Source organism: Erigeron canadensis, chromosome 8 (genome assembly GCF_010389155.1).
Source record: "Erigeron canadensis isolate Cc75 chromosome 8, C_canadensis_v1, whole genome shotgun sequence".
NCBI lineage: Eukaryota > Viridiplantae > Streptophyta > Magnoliopsida > Asterales > Asteraceae > Erigeron > Erigeron canadensis.
In genome coordinates, this window is record NC_057768.1 from 1140154 (window position 1) to 1160378 (window position 20225).

General features: G+C 32.4%; 2 protein-coding genes across 2 annotated transcripts; both read right to left on the reverse strand.

Moving 5' to 3' along the window:
* Positions 1-1892: 1892 nt before the first annotated feature.
* On the reverse strand, positions 1893-2765 carry LOC122579937 (non-specific lipid-transfer protein AP10-like). The gene is made up of 2 exons (XM_043752204.1): positions 2184-2765; positions 1893-2070 (listed from the first exon to the last, which is right to left on the reverse strand). The coding sequence occupies exons 1-2, from the start codon at positions 2519-2521 to the stop codon at positions 2061-2063; spliced, it is 348 nt and encodes a 115-aa protein (XP_043608139.1). The 5' UTR covers positions 2522-2765; the 3' UTR covers positions 1893-2060.
* Positions 2766-6670: 3905 nt separating this feature from the next.
* LOC122580603 lies at positions 6671-7369 on the reverse strand. The gene has a single exon (XM_043752867.1). The coding sequence runs from the start codon at positions 7367-7369 to the stop codon at positions 6671-6673; it is 699 nt and encodes a 232-aa protein (XP_043608802.1).
* Positions 7370-20225: the final 12856 nt, after the last annotated feature.

The following is a 20225-nucleotide window of genomic DNA, read 5'->3' on the forward strand; positions in this document are numbered from 1 at the left end:
TAGCCAATGACATGTCTAGGTATGAAAAAGATCACCGCCAAATGAGTCATCCGGGTTTTTTATAATAGGCGGGAGTTCCATCCTTACCTAGTGCAAGTTTGGCCCTATTAATTTTCAGTGGTGTCGGGAAGCCTAGGTGGGTTTTCCTTTGTAGCCAACTCAGTTTGGATTTAACAGGTCCGACTAAGACAACCGACTACCCCATGGTGTGTCGGCATTATGATTGATGTGTACTTGTCAAAAAAACTATTTAGTTTATAATTAAAGATTACCGAACACGAAGTTTATGATCGTATCACCCAAAAAACATGAACAAGTGTAGGTCAATTTTATAAGCGTGAAGTGACCCGCGACTTGGACTTGGCTAGGAGTGTAGGCGAGTCGAGAGGTTTTGCGACTCGGCTCGGTGGGAAATCGCATTGGGATTTATATAAAAAATAGTAATTTTAGTTTGAGTTTTAGCTTGTCAACCTGAGCTATTTGCTTGGTGTCTCGATTTGGAAAACGTGGTGCCTCTTCGCATTAGGTTTTCTTTCAACATAGACGTCCTGATGATCATGGATCAACTTTGTTGGACGAAGGTTATTATAATCTTCCTCTTAGAATATTTGATTCAGCAAATTGGTTACCCCTTTTGCTGGAATATTGCCGGAAGATACCCTCTTCCATATCATGAAGAATTATCTTGGTGTTGAACAGTCACAAAATCCCAAAGTGAAGGATGACTTGATGCGATTTACATATATTATTTTTTAAGAAAAGAAGGATGCATCTGAATGGTGATGCTGGTTCTGTGCTGAATTACAAAAATAGGATCCCAAGGAGCACGTTATGAAAGGTAACTGTGAGCTATGTTTAAGAGGTTGCGCATTAGAAAGATTAGATTGTCAGAATGAAAATAGTGACTTACATGAAGGTTGGTTGTTACTTCTTTTAGGATCTGCTCAATAATATGTATGTACATAAAAATCAGTTACCTGTGTGCCCTTTGGACACAAACTGACCCATCTCCAAAATAAATTTTCAAATTTTTTTGGGTAAAACTGGATGCCTCTTGAGTTCGATGTTTAACCTTAGCTTTCCTGAAGCTTCTTGATTAAACTAGTTCCCTATGAATGTGATCTTCTGCACCATGGTAGTAGGTATAGTAGTTTCCTTCGTAAGACGATTTGTTATCTATGAATGAAATTCAAGACATTTGTTAGTGCATCATCTAGATACCCTTTTTAATGTAGTCTTTCATTGATTCATTTAGATTAAATGTAACAGCTGAACAAATACTTAGAGCTTTCTGACAATCACGTTGTGAAGATATTATCAATTTTAAGGCTGAAACAAACAGAATGTTCGCAAACAGTTCTTTTAATTGTTCGGCGGGACTTTTCTAACATAAATGAAGGGAACATCATATATATTTTCAAGGTTGTATGTTTGTTTATGTTTGTGTTTTTGTGTTCTTTTACTTTTTAAAAGGACATAATGGAAAAGATTATTTTCTGATTTAACAAGTATCAACTCTTCTAATGTTCGTGTTCGTTAATTCGTTTTAACTTAAACGAACGAAGATGAACACAAAATCCCGTCCATTTAGTTCGTATTTGTTCATTCATCGGTCTAAACTTGAACCAACAAACATGAACAACCTTCGTTTATGTTTGTTTACCCCTCTATTGGTAACTGCTTCAAAGATCATATCTAGTTACCAACATATATAAGTTCACTATTAGCATATGAAATTCAGTCATTACTTAGTTTACTATTTAGCAGATGCAATTTCAATCTGGCCTCCTGATTTGTTGAACAGATAAAATTCACTGAAGAAAAAGAAGATGGACTTCAAGACTTTCATCAGGGTAACTTTATTTATGATTCATTCGATATGCAAAGTCCACATACGTCATGGACATAGTACATACATTACCAGACTCGATACAACCTGTATGTATATATCTAAAAAAAACACAGACACAAAACAACCACATTTATTTATTTATTTTGGTGGCAATCCACCACGCTTGGCCGAAACTCCTCCCACCATTATTCATCTCCAGCACACCAGCTCAAGGAATGCTGCACAATTCATATAAAAACAATTAACCACCATATATAACCTTACATTATTAACTTTTTAACCATATAAATATACACACACACACTATATGTATATGTATGTATGTACTCACGAGTTGCAGTTGACGCTGGGGTTGATTGGAATGGTAGTGGAGATACCACACTTGCCGGGAAGGCTAGAAACCGCATCTCCCCTGACTTGATACTTCCCAGCAGCACTCTTAGCACATTTACAAGCAGCTCGCCTATCAGCTTGGCTACGTGTGGCACCTTGAACTTGCCTAGCTCCATTACAACAACTCGATGTTGGTGTACCACCATTTTTCAAGTAGTTTAGGCATGGTGCCAGCATATTAGCAAGCTGGTTACAGTTAATGGCTTCAGTTTGGTGCACCATGACTAGAGACATGGTTACCATTGCCAACATTGCTACAGCCATTGACCTCTTCATTTTCGGTTACTTCTTGTGAATTGTAATATATATTCTTGCAGTTGTTTTGTGTGGATGGTGGGTGGTGAGGACTCATGGGTTGGAATGGGTGAGATTTATAGTAGGAAGATGATCGGTGACGATGGTGACATGACAAGTAATGTTGCAAGTGTTTTTCGGCACGTAACGAAGAAAATATGACAAGTGTATCTTTGAACTCTCAACTCTTCATCATTTTGTTTAAGGTTTTCTAAGAATAGTAAGTTTTGACTGACTGGAAGATGTATTTTCTTACCTGCTATTTGTCATAAATAGTCATTTTTCTTGCAGTGTATTTATGGTGGTCATGAGCTACATAACTGGTTCATTGTTGGTAGATATGGTATCATTAACAACCAGGGATAACACGAACTTTGTTCAAGTAAAATTCGGGCTTGAATAAACGAATGATATGTTCATCAGAACTATAATGCAAACTTGATTTGGGAGCTCCTTTGATAGATCAAAGCATATTCGCTAAAACCACGTTTAATGGACCCAGCCCAAGGTCAATACGAGCTCTCCATACTACATGTAACCACGCATATATTAAAACTAAAACTATGTTGTGGCTGAGTGTTATTGAAAAAAAAAAGTAACGGGGGAATCTAGCCCTAGTATCACAATTGAATACATATCGACTCATCCTGAATTCCCAAGTCATATGATGCTGGTACAATACTTCCATCTTAATTTCCACATAATTAGGATAAAGAAAACGGTTGTGTTTAGAGTCTAAAGTCATCTCCAATGGCATATACAATATGCCCAAGCAATCCCGCCAGCTTTTCAAAAACATGTTAACTAATTGTTTCATCACATTGAACCAACAACTAAACTTATTTGGTCTCAAACATAACATATGGAAGCTCATTTTGTCCAACACAATAAAAAGAACAATGTTTTCCAAAAAGATTTGGGTTGGTTTGGGGATACAACTGTTAAAGTCTGGTCTGATGGTTTAAGTTTTGAGAAATTTAGCTTATTTGGTCCGGTTATGATTTGAGCAAAGAAAATACCATAAAAACTGGACTGCACTTCATACTTTCACATTGAGGAAAAGGCGGCTTTTTCTGTAATCATAAAACTTAAACATTTTATGAAAATGCATTTTCTAATTATGTTAAATGACACCTATATTTCGTATTTATAACTTTTTTTTAAAGGTGTAGATCATTTACTCGCAACAGGGGATTTAACTTACGTTATTTTAACTGGGTCCGCGCTAGAGAGACTCGTCATCCTCAATACCTAATAGGAGAAGAAACTCTCAACTAAACTGATATAAGCTTTTTTTTATACATGACTAGCTGATATTAACATATAGTCAAAGTTTCTATCTAAAGTTCCGTTACATTAAAACAAATATTTAGGCCTCCTAGTACTTCGTTTAATATGTAAAGTTTTAATTTTGAGGGTTAGTTATGACTCTTTTTGATACAAATCTTGACAAATATACACAAAAATAAAGGAGAAAAAAAACTAATTGTCAAATCCGACCGGCTTACGTGGTCAAGGGGGCTAGGGACAAAAAAAAGTTACCTTAAAAACACTCAAGTTACGAAGACTTTTCACAAAAACATTAAATGGACCATGTTCTCACTTAGACTTGATTTGTAAATAGATCATTCTTGTTCTCACTTGACTTGATTTGTTGCATAAATATATCTTGTTCTTTTTGTAGATCACATGCTTAGAAGAAATTTGATGAGATGTGCTTTAGTCTATCACTGTTGATTTTTTTTAGGCTTCTTTGATCTAAATTATGAACCAGCGCCGTTTCATAAATGGTCTTCAGGATCTTGATTGATTTGATTTTGTATGCTTCTTTTAACTGTTTAGGAGGTCCAATCATGTAGATGTTGTCAACATATTCACATCTAGGCTGAACACTTATTTCATGTTTTAACTCACACCCAAAACAGTCATACTATTGTCAGTTAAGAAGACAGGTTCGAACTGAATAAAAGCATGAGCCTACGCACTTCCAAGTCATGCTTATATATCTCAAGTCAAAAAGGTACATTTACGAGATATTTAATGAGTCGATTGTACCGTATTCGACTAGATTGTTTAAGATCACATAATGATCTTTTATAGTGTATACATCTCGTGATGTTGATTGTACCTTTAGGGATATTCATATGGATGTCCTTCATCTCAATTTGCTTTCAGACCCCATATAATAATGACATCCAGCAGTTTTATATGAAGTCCTTTTGAGATTGTTAGGCTGATTGAAATTTAAATGTTGTTTCATCTATTACGGGGTAATACGTGTCCTCATAAATTAAAATTGGGATTTGAGAGAAACTTTTGTGTAACTATTCGTGTCTTGTATCATACAATCTCATTTAATCACTCATTTATAACCAATTGGTTTGACGTCTATGGATGTATAACCTATAGGTTTGACAATTTTTTCGCATTTTGAGCGAATTTTATGGCTTCTCGCCATTTATGCCAATCATCTTTGTGCATGCATTTTTCCAGAGTTTTATACGTATTTATTATGTTTGTTGCTATATCAGATGGAATTATAGATTGTCAACACATGTTGTCTAGTTCCAAAGTGCAATGTTATTTATATACTTTATTGAGATCTAACTTTTTTTTTTGGAACTAGTATTTCATTAAGGACTTGTTTACTTTATTTATTCCTCTGGTATTGTGTATGTCCATGTGATTTTTACCTATATAGAGGTTTCATTTATATTATGTTGGAATTCTTACCAACTATGTTGTGTTGCTCATTTCCTTATCGTGGTTATTTATCTATGGAATTGATTGGCATTCCACGTTACTTTGAGCAGATGCATTTTATGCTGGTATATGTAACTTTGTCACTTTGTACTTTATATCTATGAATGCATCTAATAACTTATAGTGTTTTGGACTTCATATCTGACCACTTTTAGGGTCTATATTTGATATTGATGATGCATTTAAGTATTTCTTGTATTACCGGTCTTTCTTTATTATTTTTCCCTCCTAAGACTAGGAATACTTTTCCTCAAACTAGCAATCAACATAAAATATTGTACATATATCATCAATTGATGATTATAAGTATTTAACAATCGATTGGGATTAAAACCCAATGTATGTATGCCCAGTCGTCTTTTTTGTCCCATTTTGGTGCGATATAATGGTATTGATACATATACCGTGCAACCAATAATTTTAAAGTGGGACAAATTAGGTTCCCTTTTAGAAACCAATTATAAGGAGAATATGCATAATGATTATGTTATCACAATTACCTCAACGCTCATACCATGTATAAAATTAATCATTATCGAAATTCTCTTTTTTTTTGCACCATGAATTCGATAAGATTTGTATAGAATATTACCCAGAGGATAATTTTTTTGGTATTCATGTACAAATTTTCTTGCCATGTGTATGTGAAACAAGTTTGAAAATATTTGATGTTATTCATAGATATAGTTCGTAACCTTTTTTTTTCAATATCTTCAAAACTCAGTAAATTTCAATTGTATTGAATACCCGAAAATAAGATATTATGGACTATTTATGACACCTCTAAAAGATTAGATACGTCAGATATGGGGTCAACATATATATATATATATATATATATATATATACTAGGTTTTTTACCCGCACGATGTGCGATTACTTAAAAATATAATTGAATTAGATGTTGGTAAAGGTTACAATGTAGACGTCAATAATAATTAATAATTTGTATGTTTTTTTTGGTTTAGTAGTATAATGCTAATGTATTGTTTATCTTTGTTTTTTGTTTTTAATTTAGTAGTATAATAATATTAATGTATTGCTTATCTATTAATACATGAATAAAAGTAATATATTTAACGTATGTTTGGTAAAAATAATTGTAGCTTGTATCTGTAGCTTTTATTTTAACTTTAAGTTGTAGTTTTTATGTAAAGGTTTCTTTTAAAAAAAAAAACAAACGAGGCAATACCTCTAATTATATTAATCAAAATCATAGTACAATTCATTCCTAATAGCAACTTGGATAATCCCCAAGTTTTACAACCTGTATAAATGCTCTACAGTATCAATCATTTATGTATATAGAACTAAGTATTCTATCTGCTGATCTCCATACAACCCATTCAGATCTTACAAAATTGTAAGCTACACAATATTCCATTTCTTCTTAACTTTGTTGTATTCATCTCCATCTTTGAATCTCAATCTTATAAATCTAATCTTTACAACTTCAATAATTTTGTCTCTCACTTTTTCTTTGGGCATTTGAGTTTTGCTAAACAATCTTGTATTCCTCTCCTTCCATATCATGTACACACAAGCAGCAACTATCAGCCTTTGAATTACACTTGCCGCAGAATTATTAGACTTTTTTCTAATTATCCAATCTTTAACATCCTTCCAGCTATTAGGTATTGTTTTATCCTCTATATACTCCTTCATTTCCTCCCAAATGTAATTTGAATATTCACATCTAAAGAACAAGTGATCCATTGAATCACTTTGTTTATCACACGACATGCATGAAAAATCAGTTGCAGGACACCATTTCGCCATTCTATCTTGTGTCTGCATTCTGTCCCTCATAGCCAGCCAAAGAATGAAGGCATGACTAGGAACGCATTGACTAAACCACACAACCTTACTCCAACGAACTTTAGAACCACATTCCCTAGTGTCTTTCCAGACTCTGCCAACTGAAAAATCAACCTCATTCCCATTGTTATTTTTCCATATTACTTTATCTGCAACATCATTATGTAACACAGGTACACTCAGATTTCCCAATTCAAGTACCCTGTTTATCCACCCTAAAGGCCAATTCCATTTACTGTCTTTAATCATCTCAAAGGTTGGAAAACTCAGGACTCGGGATCGGATCAGTAAGGGGGGGAGTCAAGAATTTTCAAAACTCGGATCAGAGCAAAAATCGGATTGAGTTTTTTGTATACAAAACTTATAACTTATGGTATAATATGTATGAAAATAAACTATAAACATAAAAAAGAGGTAAACATAACATATTTATTGTATAAAAATAAAAAAAATTGTAATTTATATAACATTTTGAAAAAGAATAAACAAAGTTACATGGCCAAAATTAACAAAATAAAGATTTGAGGGTCAAAATGAAAACTTTGTCTTGGAAAACTACAACACTTTTGTCAGCTTTTTGATTTCCAGATCTCAATCTTTACGGCCTTTTTATTTTCTTTTCTTTGAGCATTCCCTTATGTCTATATCTATACATTTATATGTATCTTCATCTTTTCAATCGATGATCTCCATCACCACCATGTGAAGAAAGCAGGTATTTTCTCTAGTTTTTTTTATCTTCTCCTTTTATCTTTTGAGTTTCGACCGTTTTTTTGGTCGTTCCCGTCGTTGACCGCCGGTAAACGCCGTTGACCGATTTTTGAGGCCGATCCAGGGGACTCGTATGAGCAGCATACTGATACACGATCCGATTTCGAGAAATCGGGTGTATCGGCCGATTTTCACAACCTTGCATACAATTACATTCTTCTTAATTTGAGCTCCTTTTAACATCCCATCAGTTATGTATGCACTTAAAGGGCTCATCGGACACCATATATCATATAGCAATGCAATCTAGTCTCCTTTACCAATTTTACTAATGCAATGTTTCCTGATGTGTCCCCTTTGTTTCAATATCCCTCTCCAACTCCATGAAGAATGCACATTATATCCTATATCCCATATAGATTCCCCTTTTATTCTTTCAGCATGTATCCAGTTCACCCATAAAGATTATTTTCTTTTGCACACATTCCAAATATGCTTGGTTAACAATACCTCATTCCATTTCTGCAAATTCTTTAATCCTAGTCCACCACAGTCCTTAGGACTGCAAACATCCTTCCAAGCCACTTTAGCTTTACCTTTGCATACAATCCCCCCACACCATAAGAAGCCCTTAAGTATAGATTCAACATCTTTCAAAACAGTTTTGGGAATTAGGAATATAGAGGCCCAATACAGATGCATTGAGGAAAGAACAGAGGTGATCAGTTGTAGTCTACCTGCATAAGAGAGTGCCTTATTCTTCCAATCCAGCACCCTGCTCTTGATTTTATCCACAAGTTCCTTACAGTCATTCACACTTAAACGTTTTATGATCAAAGGCACCCCCAAATACCTGACTGGTAGTCTACCTTCTTTAAAATTTACCAGTTTTAGAATTTGCTCAAAAAAAATTGAGCTTTTACCTATATTAGGTTCTAACCCAGAATAACTACTAAATTCAGTGATTGCATCCTGTACTACCTGCACAGAGTTAACATTTCCATAATACACGGCTAGAAAGTCATCTGCAAAACATACATGAGTTATCTTCAATTTAGTACAACCGCGATGATACTTGAATTTTCCATTTTCACTAATTCTTCTTTGTAGAACAAGGTTAAGGACCTCCATCACAAGGGTGAACAAATAAGGAGAAATTGGGTCCCCTTGTCTTAACCCTCTAGCGCCCTCAAAATACCCTTTCACTTCACCATTTATGCTAATTGAGAATTTTGAAGTAGTCACACTCTGTATAATCCATTCAATCATTCTTCGTGGGAACTTAAATTGCTGCAAAATAGTTTTAAGGAATTCCCAACTAATGGTATCGTAAGCTTTTTGAAGATCAATCTTCATGGCAGACTTTGGAGTCCCATTTTTCCATTTGTAACCCCTTAATAATTCCTGTGTAAGCAATATATTATTAGTTATTTTCCTTTGATTTATGTTAACAAGCTTCCCAAGTACACTCTTAATTCTGTTTGTTATGATCTTACTAATCACTTTGTAGACCACATTACAACAAGCAATTGGTCTAAAGTCAGAAACCTTTTGTGGCATATCCATTTTAGGAACCAGAGCAATGATTGTTGCATTCATACCTCCAACTTTTATGTAAAGTTGTTAGCTAAAACTTTTATTCTTTTAGAGGTCTTTGGTACAATAGCTTTATCTACAACTTTAGGAGATATATCTCATCCATTACCTCCTCATTAAAACGTGTAATATCATAGACCTATTAGAAATATCGTACGATGTATGGATTGACTATATAAATATTCAAAGTCATTAAACATACATTATAAAATATTAGAGTAAAAAAAATCGCTAAAAAACTATAAAATATGGAATGCAACAAATCTTAACAATAGAGTTTTCATTAAAGTTTATAATGCATACAGTAGAATTATATAAACATATAATCTCTTATATAAATAAAACAAGATTTGTATGACATCATTATTTAAAAAAAATGCTTACTTGTTTTTATTAGATTTCTTTATTTTAATTATTTCCTTTTTATTGTCTTGAGTTATAACATCATCCTTATTTAAAATTTATACCATTTTCAATTGATTTATGATTTATTTATTTTATAACCTAAGTCTCATGTAAATTAAAATATAATTATCTAATTTCTGATTTATTTTAATTTTATTTTTATTAACCAAATAAACTTTTTTGTAACATAAGGCATACTATTTGGAAGTTATAATTAATATATTTGTTTGTTGTTTGCACACTTAGTATACTAAAAATTTTTTTTAGTTAACTATAACATAGATATTTAGGAATAGGCTGAATCAATTTCATAAAGTTGCGAAAATATGGTTTTATAAAACTTTTATTAATATGCCTGGGTTGAACCCGGTTAATTAGCTAGTTACATTATAAAAATCAATTCTATTCTTAGGGCTTTTTTTTATAAGTTATACAAATATGATATTAATAAGTATGATAAATACCAAGGTTTCAAGTTGGTGTAAAGTTTTTCATATATATATATATATATATATATTCTATTTCCAACTTGATTTCTTGTAACAAAGTTCATACCGAGTCAATATATTTTTCTATAATTGAAGATTTGGGTAACTATAAAATACGATATGATTTTTATAGTAATTAAATATATATATATATATATATATATATATATATATATATATATATATATATGAGTTGTATTCCCTTGCATCTTTAAAAATTGGTGAAACCCAAGGGCTGCATCTCAGCCCTTGGATCAAAAGTGATCAACGATCCATGTTAAAAAAGGAAAAAACACGCAGAGGGGTAATATTGTAATTTGACACATTATTTCATTCCCTAGTTATTTCTTCCAAATCCAAACACACACACACACACAAAAACACACATATATCTTTCTCTCCCTCCCTCCCCCTCTCTCTCTCTCTCCCTCTCACCTCCAGTAGCAGCACCATAACCACCACCACCACCACCATGTTCAGATCACCATCACGTTCTAATCAAAATGGTACAGCCACTGTTGCCTCCGTCGTCGTCATCATCTTTATCATTCATTATCAATTGATCTTGAAGATGTTAATAATAATGGAGGATCTATTGAATACGAATATATGGCTTTTTGTTATGTAAATTTGAAATATTTAAATGTAATTAGATTACATGTGATTCAATCTATTCTAACATTTGAATTTGTTAAATTTTATTGGTTATTTAATTGACTTTGTTGTTTGGTATAATATTGCCTACAAAGTGTTTGATAAAATGTCTAAACTAAAGTTTCTTATATATGATTTAGTATCAAATCACATTTGATTGAATATTGCATACAAGGTGTTTGATGAAATGTCTAAACCAAAGTTTGATAATACCTTTAAAATTACTTTATGTACAGTATAAGTGTATATGTTTGTGTGATATCATGTATTGAATCAAATATGATTATGTAAGTTATTTGTTATTGTTTACTTTATGTTCAGAATCATATTTGATTATGTATTGACATTTTATTGATTTCTGTTTTTGTAACTGTATGTGTAAAATCATATTTGATTTTGTATATAGATTCTATAGATTTGTGTTTTATAACTTTGTTTCCACAATCAAAAATGATTTTACGCATTCATTGGGGAAAACCTATACAAAATCATATAGTTGTAGGGTTAGCCATTAGGCTAACCCTACGACTTCAAACCCTAAACCCTAAGCTACCATGTAAAAACCCAGGAAAATCTAAACCATAAAATCTAAACCCTAAAATGCTAAAGCCTATAGTGGGGGAATGGATGTATACGGTACGCTTAACGGTTTAGGGTTTGAAGTCGCAGGGTTAGCTGTGGCCTAATGGCTAGGCCCTACAACTTCAAACCCTAAACCCTAAGCTACCATGTAAAAACCCCGGAAAATCTATGCAAAATCATTTTTGATTTTAAATGGTTTTCTTTGTATGGAACTCATTTGGTTTTGTCTCAATGTGTTATAAAAAATCATATATGATTTTATATAGGTTTTCCTCAATGTATGCGTACAATCATTTTTGATTTTGAATAGTTGATTTTGAACAGGTTTTTCACAATGTATGCGTAAAATCATTTTTGATTTTGAAAATATTATTATATATAGAATTTTCACACTGTAAGAGTAAAATCAATATGATTTTAGGTATAAGAACACAGGTAACTAAAACCTCAATACAAAATCAAACTTGATTGTACAAAACACAGTTACAAAACACAAATTTATAGAATCTATATACAAAATCAAATATGATTTTATACATACAGTTTGAAAAACAGAAATCTCTATAATCTCTATACATAATCAAATATGATGATGAACATAAAAGTAAACAATAACAGATAACAAATCGACTTTGATGTTACTCATACATTTCCACAAAACAAATGGAGTTTATATCCACAAACCTATACACCAAAAAAATTAATTCAGAATCATAAAGTTGATTAAATCATATTATCAAACATTGATTTAGACATTTCATCAAACACCTTATGCAATACTCAATCAAATGTGATTTGATAATAAATCATGTATGATTTTGAATAGGCTTATAAATATCGAACTCACTTTTTTTTTGTCTAGATGTAAGAATAAAATCATATATGATTTTGTATAGCTTTTTCACACTATATTCTTAAAATCATTTTTTGATTTTAAATGATTTTCTTTGTATGAAACTCATTTGGTTTTGTCTCAATGTGCTATAAAAAATCATATATGATTTTGTATAGCTTTTCCCCAATGTATGCGTAAAATCTTTTTTGATTTTGAATAGTTGATTTTGAATAGGTTTTCATACTTTATGAGTAAAATCAAAAATGATTTTGAATAAATTTCTTTATATGGAAGGCATTTGATTTGACTCAATGTGCTACACAAAATCATAAATGAGTTTGTACATAATCAAATATGATCTTGTATAGGTTTTGAAACCGTATAGGTAAAATTAAATTTGATTTTGTGTAGGTTTCTTGGTATGGAACTCATTTGTTTTGTAAAAATGTATGCATAAAATCAAATTTGATTTTGTATAGCTTGTTACATTGTATGCCTAAAATCATTATTGATTTTTACTCATTTGTTTTGTCTCAATGTGTGCACAAAATCAAATTTGATTTTGTATAAGTTTGACACAATTTGCATAAAATCAAATTTGATTTTGAATAGTTTTTTGATATGAAACCCATTTGTTTTGTCTAAATTTTTATACATAATCAACTTTGATTCTATACATAAAGTTGTAAAAACTGAAATCACTAAAAATATCAACACATAAATACATAATCAAATTTGATTGTAGGCATATAGTCACAAACACACAGGTAACTATAAACTCAATACAAAATCAATACTGATTGTACAAACAAAGTTACAAAATCAAAATCTCTGTAATCTTTATACATAATCAAATTTGATTCTAGACACTAAGTTGCAAAAATATAAATCACTAAAATATCAACACATAATCAAATTTGATTATAGACATATAGTCACAAACACACAGGTAAATAAAAACTCAATACATAATTAAATTTGATTGCACAAACAAAGTTATAAAACACAAATTTAACAAATTCAAAATTTAGAATAATGTACAATCAAGTATGATTGGCTGTACAATCAGTAAATACGTATATAATCAAATTTGATTTAATACATACATTTTGGTTTAGACATTTCATCAAACACTTTGTTGGCAAAACTCATTATAAAAATTTTAAACAACAACAACCAAAGATACAACTTCTTATCATATAAAAAACAAAAATAAGAGAAAAAAACTACAAACCATGGATAAAAATGGTTTGTTTATCCATTTTTTATATAAAAAACATAAACTACATAAAATATTACTCTAATAACATCTTAAACATCATCTTCCACTTGTTGTTGTTGTTGTTGCTAGTGTTTGAGATGATGATCCAGATTGTGGTGGTGGTGGTGGTGGTGGTGGCGGCGGCGGTCGGATATGGTGGTAGTGGTGGTGGTCACCGTCCAAGGAGGAGAAGAGAGGGAGAGAGTGTGTGTTTATTTGTTTGTGTGTGTGTGTGTGTGTGTTTCTATCAGGAGGAGGAAAGGGGAAAAAAATTGTTAAGCAAATTTACATATATGCCCCTGCGTGTTTTTTTAATTAAGACATAAGTTTCAATCCTAGCCATTGATTGAGATGATCAAATAGCTAGAATTTGGTCCTTGGGATTAATGAAAAATTAAGGATTCAAATGAACAATTACCATATATATATATATATATATATATATATATATATTCAATAGGTAATATAATAACTTTCTATATAATAAAATATATGATATATATATTTCAAAATTTTATTATGTATCAATATATTTAATATTTTTTATTTTATAAATAAAAAAAATATTGTGAAAAAGTTGTGGAGATGCCACTTAAATATTATCCTATGTGTCAATGTTATAAGTTAGTTTTAAATTGAAGATGTTCTAGAATCATCTGATTAACTACTGTTTTAATATATATATATATATATATATATATATATATATGGGGGATATATTCTCTACAACTTCATGTAGCTAACTCCCTGCATAAACCTCTTTAAAAATTAATATTTTATCACTTAAAATAAATTGACTTCCATACTTTCCTAGTTACACGTATAATCCCCCTTACAATTTAATAAAAAGATATATTTGAATTATACCACAAGAAGGATTGTTAGACGACAAGGTCAAATTATCTTAATAAACTAGTATATTGAATATGTGGAGCATGGGTTGATGCAATGTAAATATAGTAATTTGTTATTGGATTCTACATTTGTAACTCATGAATTATGGGTTTATTGTTGAACCTGTTTGTATCCTATTACTTAGACCAACCTTCATTTAGAAAGTCTCTCCCCTCGCTCTGACTCTTCCCATTGGCCAAATTTGGCTATTTGGACAGTGGCGGATTTAAGAATTTGTTATTGGGTATGCATTTTTTCTATATATTTTTTGATTCTTATATGTAAATTTTTCGATTCGAGTATATCGATTAGGTTTTCGGTAGGATTTGAAGTTTAGAACACATACAATTGAGACTTTATTCAAGTTTGTTCATGTAACTATCACAAACAAAGAACCAAAAAATGTAACTTTAAAAAAAAAAAAAGAAGACAACGATAAACAAACAAATCAATAACAAATTAACTTATAACTATAAGATTTATGTAAATTAAACATTACAAAGAAATTGTATTCAAATTTATAGAAAAAAGTTTATATGCAGTTTTTTAGAAAAAGTCTAAATGTTAGACGAATATGGCTGACTAACAAAAGTTTAGAACCTTATTTTTTTAAGTTGAATATGTTTATAAAACTACATCTCTTATAAATCATTATCAATAACACTATGAGAGCTAAATAATTTAAATAAAATTTGTAGATGAAATGAAAAGAGATTATACATTGATCAAAAATGATATGCACTAAAAAATCTAACACATCCCAATTAAACAACTCGTACATTAAAATAAAGCCTCAAATTCATTTTTAATCGAAAGTAGAAACTAGAATCTGACTATTAGAACTCTTAAATAAATAAATATCTTCAAACATATACAACATAGTTATATAAGGAGACTCTTATTTTGAGAATCCATTTTTTTGTAAAAACCGTGAGAACTTTCAAATCATATATTTGTTCACATGTTATTTTTGTTCATTCACATGTGAAACGTTATAAAAATATATGTTGCAGAAGAAAAAAAATTTCAAAAACTTATATATAGGCGTTTGTCACATATGAACAAAAAACGTGAACAAATTCATTTATAAGTTCACAAAAGTCTACTTTAAAGGTTTCTTAAAAAAGTTTCTTTCAACAATATACTTTTATATATCATTTCACATATGAATGAACAAAAAAAATATGTGAACAAATATATAATTTAAGAGTTGTAACACCCAACATTTTAAAACAAGGATTTCCAAAAACTTTTGCCTAACGCCGTTAAAAGAAGCGGAATTAACTTTAAAAGTCCAAACCAGTAAAATCTGTTTGGTTTATTCATTAAATGGTGTTACTAGCCATATCATCAAAATAAGTCTAAATGGAAATCCATCGGTTGCCCAACATTAAGCAACCAAGTACATTATCAATACAAGTAATTAATATTTAAACATAAAGCAAATGTCTAAAGCGAGCAGCCACTATGGGTAAACTATAGCTAGCTTCAAGATCATCTACCCATGCCTCACATCTTCTCACATCTACCTGCTCACTATTGTTGGACCCGAGGGCAAAACACATTTAAAAGAGCAAGTGTTAGCTAACGAATTAGCTAAGTAAGATAACACATAAGTTATAAAACGCTTGTCCATTTAAAACATTATATAAAAGTCATATTAAGTCGTTAAGGCACATATCCTCAAACATATCATCACACTTACATATCATATCATCAATATCATTTATATTAGGATGGGTCATCCTAAATGTGCCTAGTCATCTTTTGCATCATCACATATCACATTTGAACATCTTTATAATTGTGACAAAAGTCACGCATCTCATATAACATATGCGTCTCGTTAAGTGTGACATAAGTCGCACCCGACTAGATGAACCACCATTCAGTAGTATATCAATGTCGTTAAGGAATGGAAAGCCAATCCAGGAGTAATCCGTATGTTCAATGACAATGGGGCTGGTAAGACCTCCCGTATTACTCTTCACGTTGTACCTCGTTGCAAGGAGCCACCCGAGCAACCACATCAACGCACTTAACCGGGCTAGGGCAAGTACGGGTTAAGCTTAACACTTTCACGTTAAATTTACGAGCTCGATTTCACATCACATATAGTTTAGGTGTTTACACAACCTAAACAATCATCACATATATACATCTTTACAACATTGCATATCATTTATCATCATAGATCGTACATCATTTCATATCATCTATCATCTCATGTCATATATCGTTGCAAAACACCTATTATCTCATAACATATTTCATTTCATCTATTAAGCATACATAGCATCTCATATCAGTACATATCATTGGGGTAGCATTTCAGGCTTCAATATGCATCTACCTAGCCCATATCACATCCCGTATAATCCCGAAGACACATAAGCAAACAAGATACCATTTGGGGAAATTATTATATGAAAACTATGTTTGTGTTGAACCCTTAGCGTGTTAAAGTAGTGTATCTTACTGTCACACCCCGAGCTAGGGCTCGAAATATTACGGAAATCACATAGCACAAGGAGAGATTATCGTAGGCAACTAAATGAAAATAATGAATTCGGTGAATCCATAACAAGTCAAATATTCATACAATGCACAAGGAGCAAATGACCATCAAAGTTTACAAAAGAGAATTCTAGAGATGGCTATCGATCCTAAGCATTAATCAAAAGTGGACGAATGAATCCTTGATCCATGAAGTCCATGCCCGAGTCCAAAAGCTACACAAGATCATGCATCACGTCCTTGGTTCACCTGATTACCTGAAAAGTGTACTAACAAGTCAACACGAGGTTGGTGAGTCCGTAGTGGTGGTCCAAGAGGAACCACCGACAATAACCACATATCATAAAGCAAGAACAATTCATCGCATACAAGTATTCTTACACGTCATCCAACAAATGCATCACAATATAATATGCGTAAAAGAATGACAAATGCAATGCCAATGCCATGATGCGAATGATAAGCATGCCAAACCAAAATACGTATGATATGTATGGCCATCATGCCATCTATGCAACGATACTCACATGTCATCACCATGACCAATGTGGCATCTCAAAATCGTCGGCAAATATACGTCTATAAACCCGGATGACCAACACCAGTGTATACGTCTATACCTGGATAAACACATTTGTCTCAACAGACAACCAAATCATCTCAAGCAACCAACACAATTCAATCCCAACAATCCATCAATCCGACATCCAATAACCAACAATCTGATCAAACTATACATACAGACACTTGAGAGGGCTTGCTTTCAAAGAGTCCTCGATGTTTGTATACAGGGTGTACCAACGGCTAACCCTCCACATCTCAAACCTTTTGAAAACGAAGTCGACTTCCATGTATGTACATTTAACCCAAAATATAACCTTTTTCAAACCAACTCACACGAACAATTCAATTCAACCATCAATCATCATTCGATCAACAAACAGTTAATGCAAACAATAAAACACACAATGTACACTTTTCAGCCTGAATCTCAATAGAGTAGGGAGATATGAACTCACCTTGATCGGCTAAGAGTAGTTAATACAAGTTAAAATCAAATTGGAGTTGTCTTGCAATCACTTCACATCCACCACCTATAATTATAATATCATATGTAATTATTAGCACGATTCATCTACATCCTACTCATAACGAGTACAACCCTAGTGACTCTCGGGGTTAATAAGGTTGTTAAAATGTCTAGGTAAGATCTAACCAAAGTTTAAGTCGGCCACAACATACCCAAGCATTAGTAACTTTTCCCGAATAAAGACTTAGACCTAAAAGACTCAACCTTTTTAGAATTGGGGGAGATTTCAACCAAATTAAAGGTTACTACAAGAAACTAGACTCATTTACGAGTCCAACGATAGGTCACATGTCTCGATTGGACTTACGGTTTGAAAGATACAAGCATTTGAAAACTACGTTCAAAAACTGTCGGAGAGCCTTTCATCACTGCGTCGCAGTGAGGCTTGGCACACCTCACTGCGCCGTGTAAGGTGTCCTATTGTTACGTGGATCGTAATAAGATGTGATTCGTTATATCAAGAGTGCGGAATCCTCTTGAGATAACTAGATTTGCTATTGCCTTTTGTTGATTAATAAGCAATTAACCAACCCAAGGAGATGCACAAGGCTTGTGGTTCGTGTAGGAGATCACACGAAGGAACAAATAACGTTGATTCGTAAATTCGTGAATAATTCAAAAACCATTAACGAGGATTCAAAACGATTACCCTAATTCCGTAGATTAGGTCTTGTATTTATACTAGAAGATTATTGGGTTGTGTGGGCTTCGGCCTTAATTACGTATTAGGCTCGAAATAAGCATCAATCGATCTCCCTCGTGCTGACGTCAGCACGAGGTCAGTCCTACATGCTGATGACGTCAGCACGAGGTTCGACCCCTTGGTGCTTTGTTTGGCTTCGTTTAGCTCGTACATAACATTCAATCACTGTTTAAGTGTTCTATGACACTTATAAACCTTGATTCTATGTTCTTGTACCTGCAAAACAATATATAACACACAAACACAATACAAAACATAAACAGATATATTATTGAAGTTCAATCGTAATCATTAAATATCAACACAAGTTCTTATTTAAATGATTACAAACATGGTTCCTAAACCATAAACGATAATTAAATCTATGTTGCGATTGTCACAACGAATATGCATCTACAGACTCCCCCTTGACGATTGCAACTAGATCTCTTTAAAGTCTTCGAACTTGAACTTCAAAGTTATCCATTAAACAAAAGTCTTATGCTATTCGCATGAATTCTCTCTTGCAAACAATGAGCCAGAATGTTGCGATAGCGCCTTTCTTCAACTCTCCAATATTCCACTGCTGAGCAAGGTGTATCCAAAAGTCTTCTCTGATCACCTCTTGACAAGTTGACAACATGCATTGGATCATACATGCGTAGCAACATCTGTTTCTGTGAATCATCAACAAACATCTGTGCTTCGCCTGACTTGATATCTATTTGCCAAAATGTCATCTCTGTCAGCATATCTTGATCCCATCTAATAGCAGGAATCTTCTTAACACATTTAATCCTTCGTTGTTTAAAACGAAATGTGCCATCTAGATTCTTAATCTTCTTGAAAGGTGTTGGCTTAATCAACCTTTCTTCTGGCTTCAGACCTCTATTACTGAAATACCTAATTCTTTCATCTCTGAATCTATTCCAGTAGAAATCTGCAAGTCCATTGCTCTGAAGATTAACGAACCATCTTCTTCCCAAATCTATCATGTCAGAATCACTGAGAGAGTGGAAATGTCTTTGACTCATAGACATAGACTGGCATCCCTCATTTCTCTTGATAATAAACAATTTGATTCTGTGATCATAGAACCAACTTTGTATCACTGAGAAGTACTTGGGTGCATCCTTGTCTGAGATAAATTCCCAGAACATTGATGGTTTATACGTATCACGTATTACCAAACCAGTATGTCCTCTATAACCTGGAATCAGTCTATTAACAATAAACTCATGATCTTGCTGCACCGGAGGTATATTAAAACTTCCAAGATCAACCTCTCGTGTAGCATCTATATTCTAGTATAGATTAAAAATATTATCATGTCCTTCATCAACTATATTTGCATATACAGCAAATCTCAAACTTGCAGCATTCTTAGGTT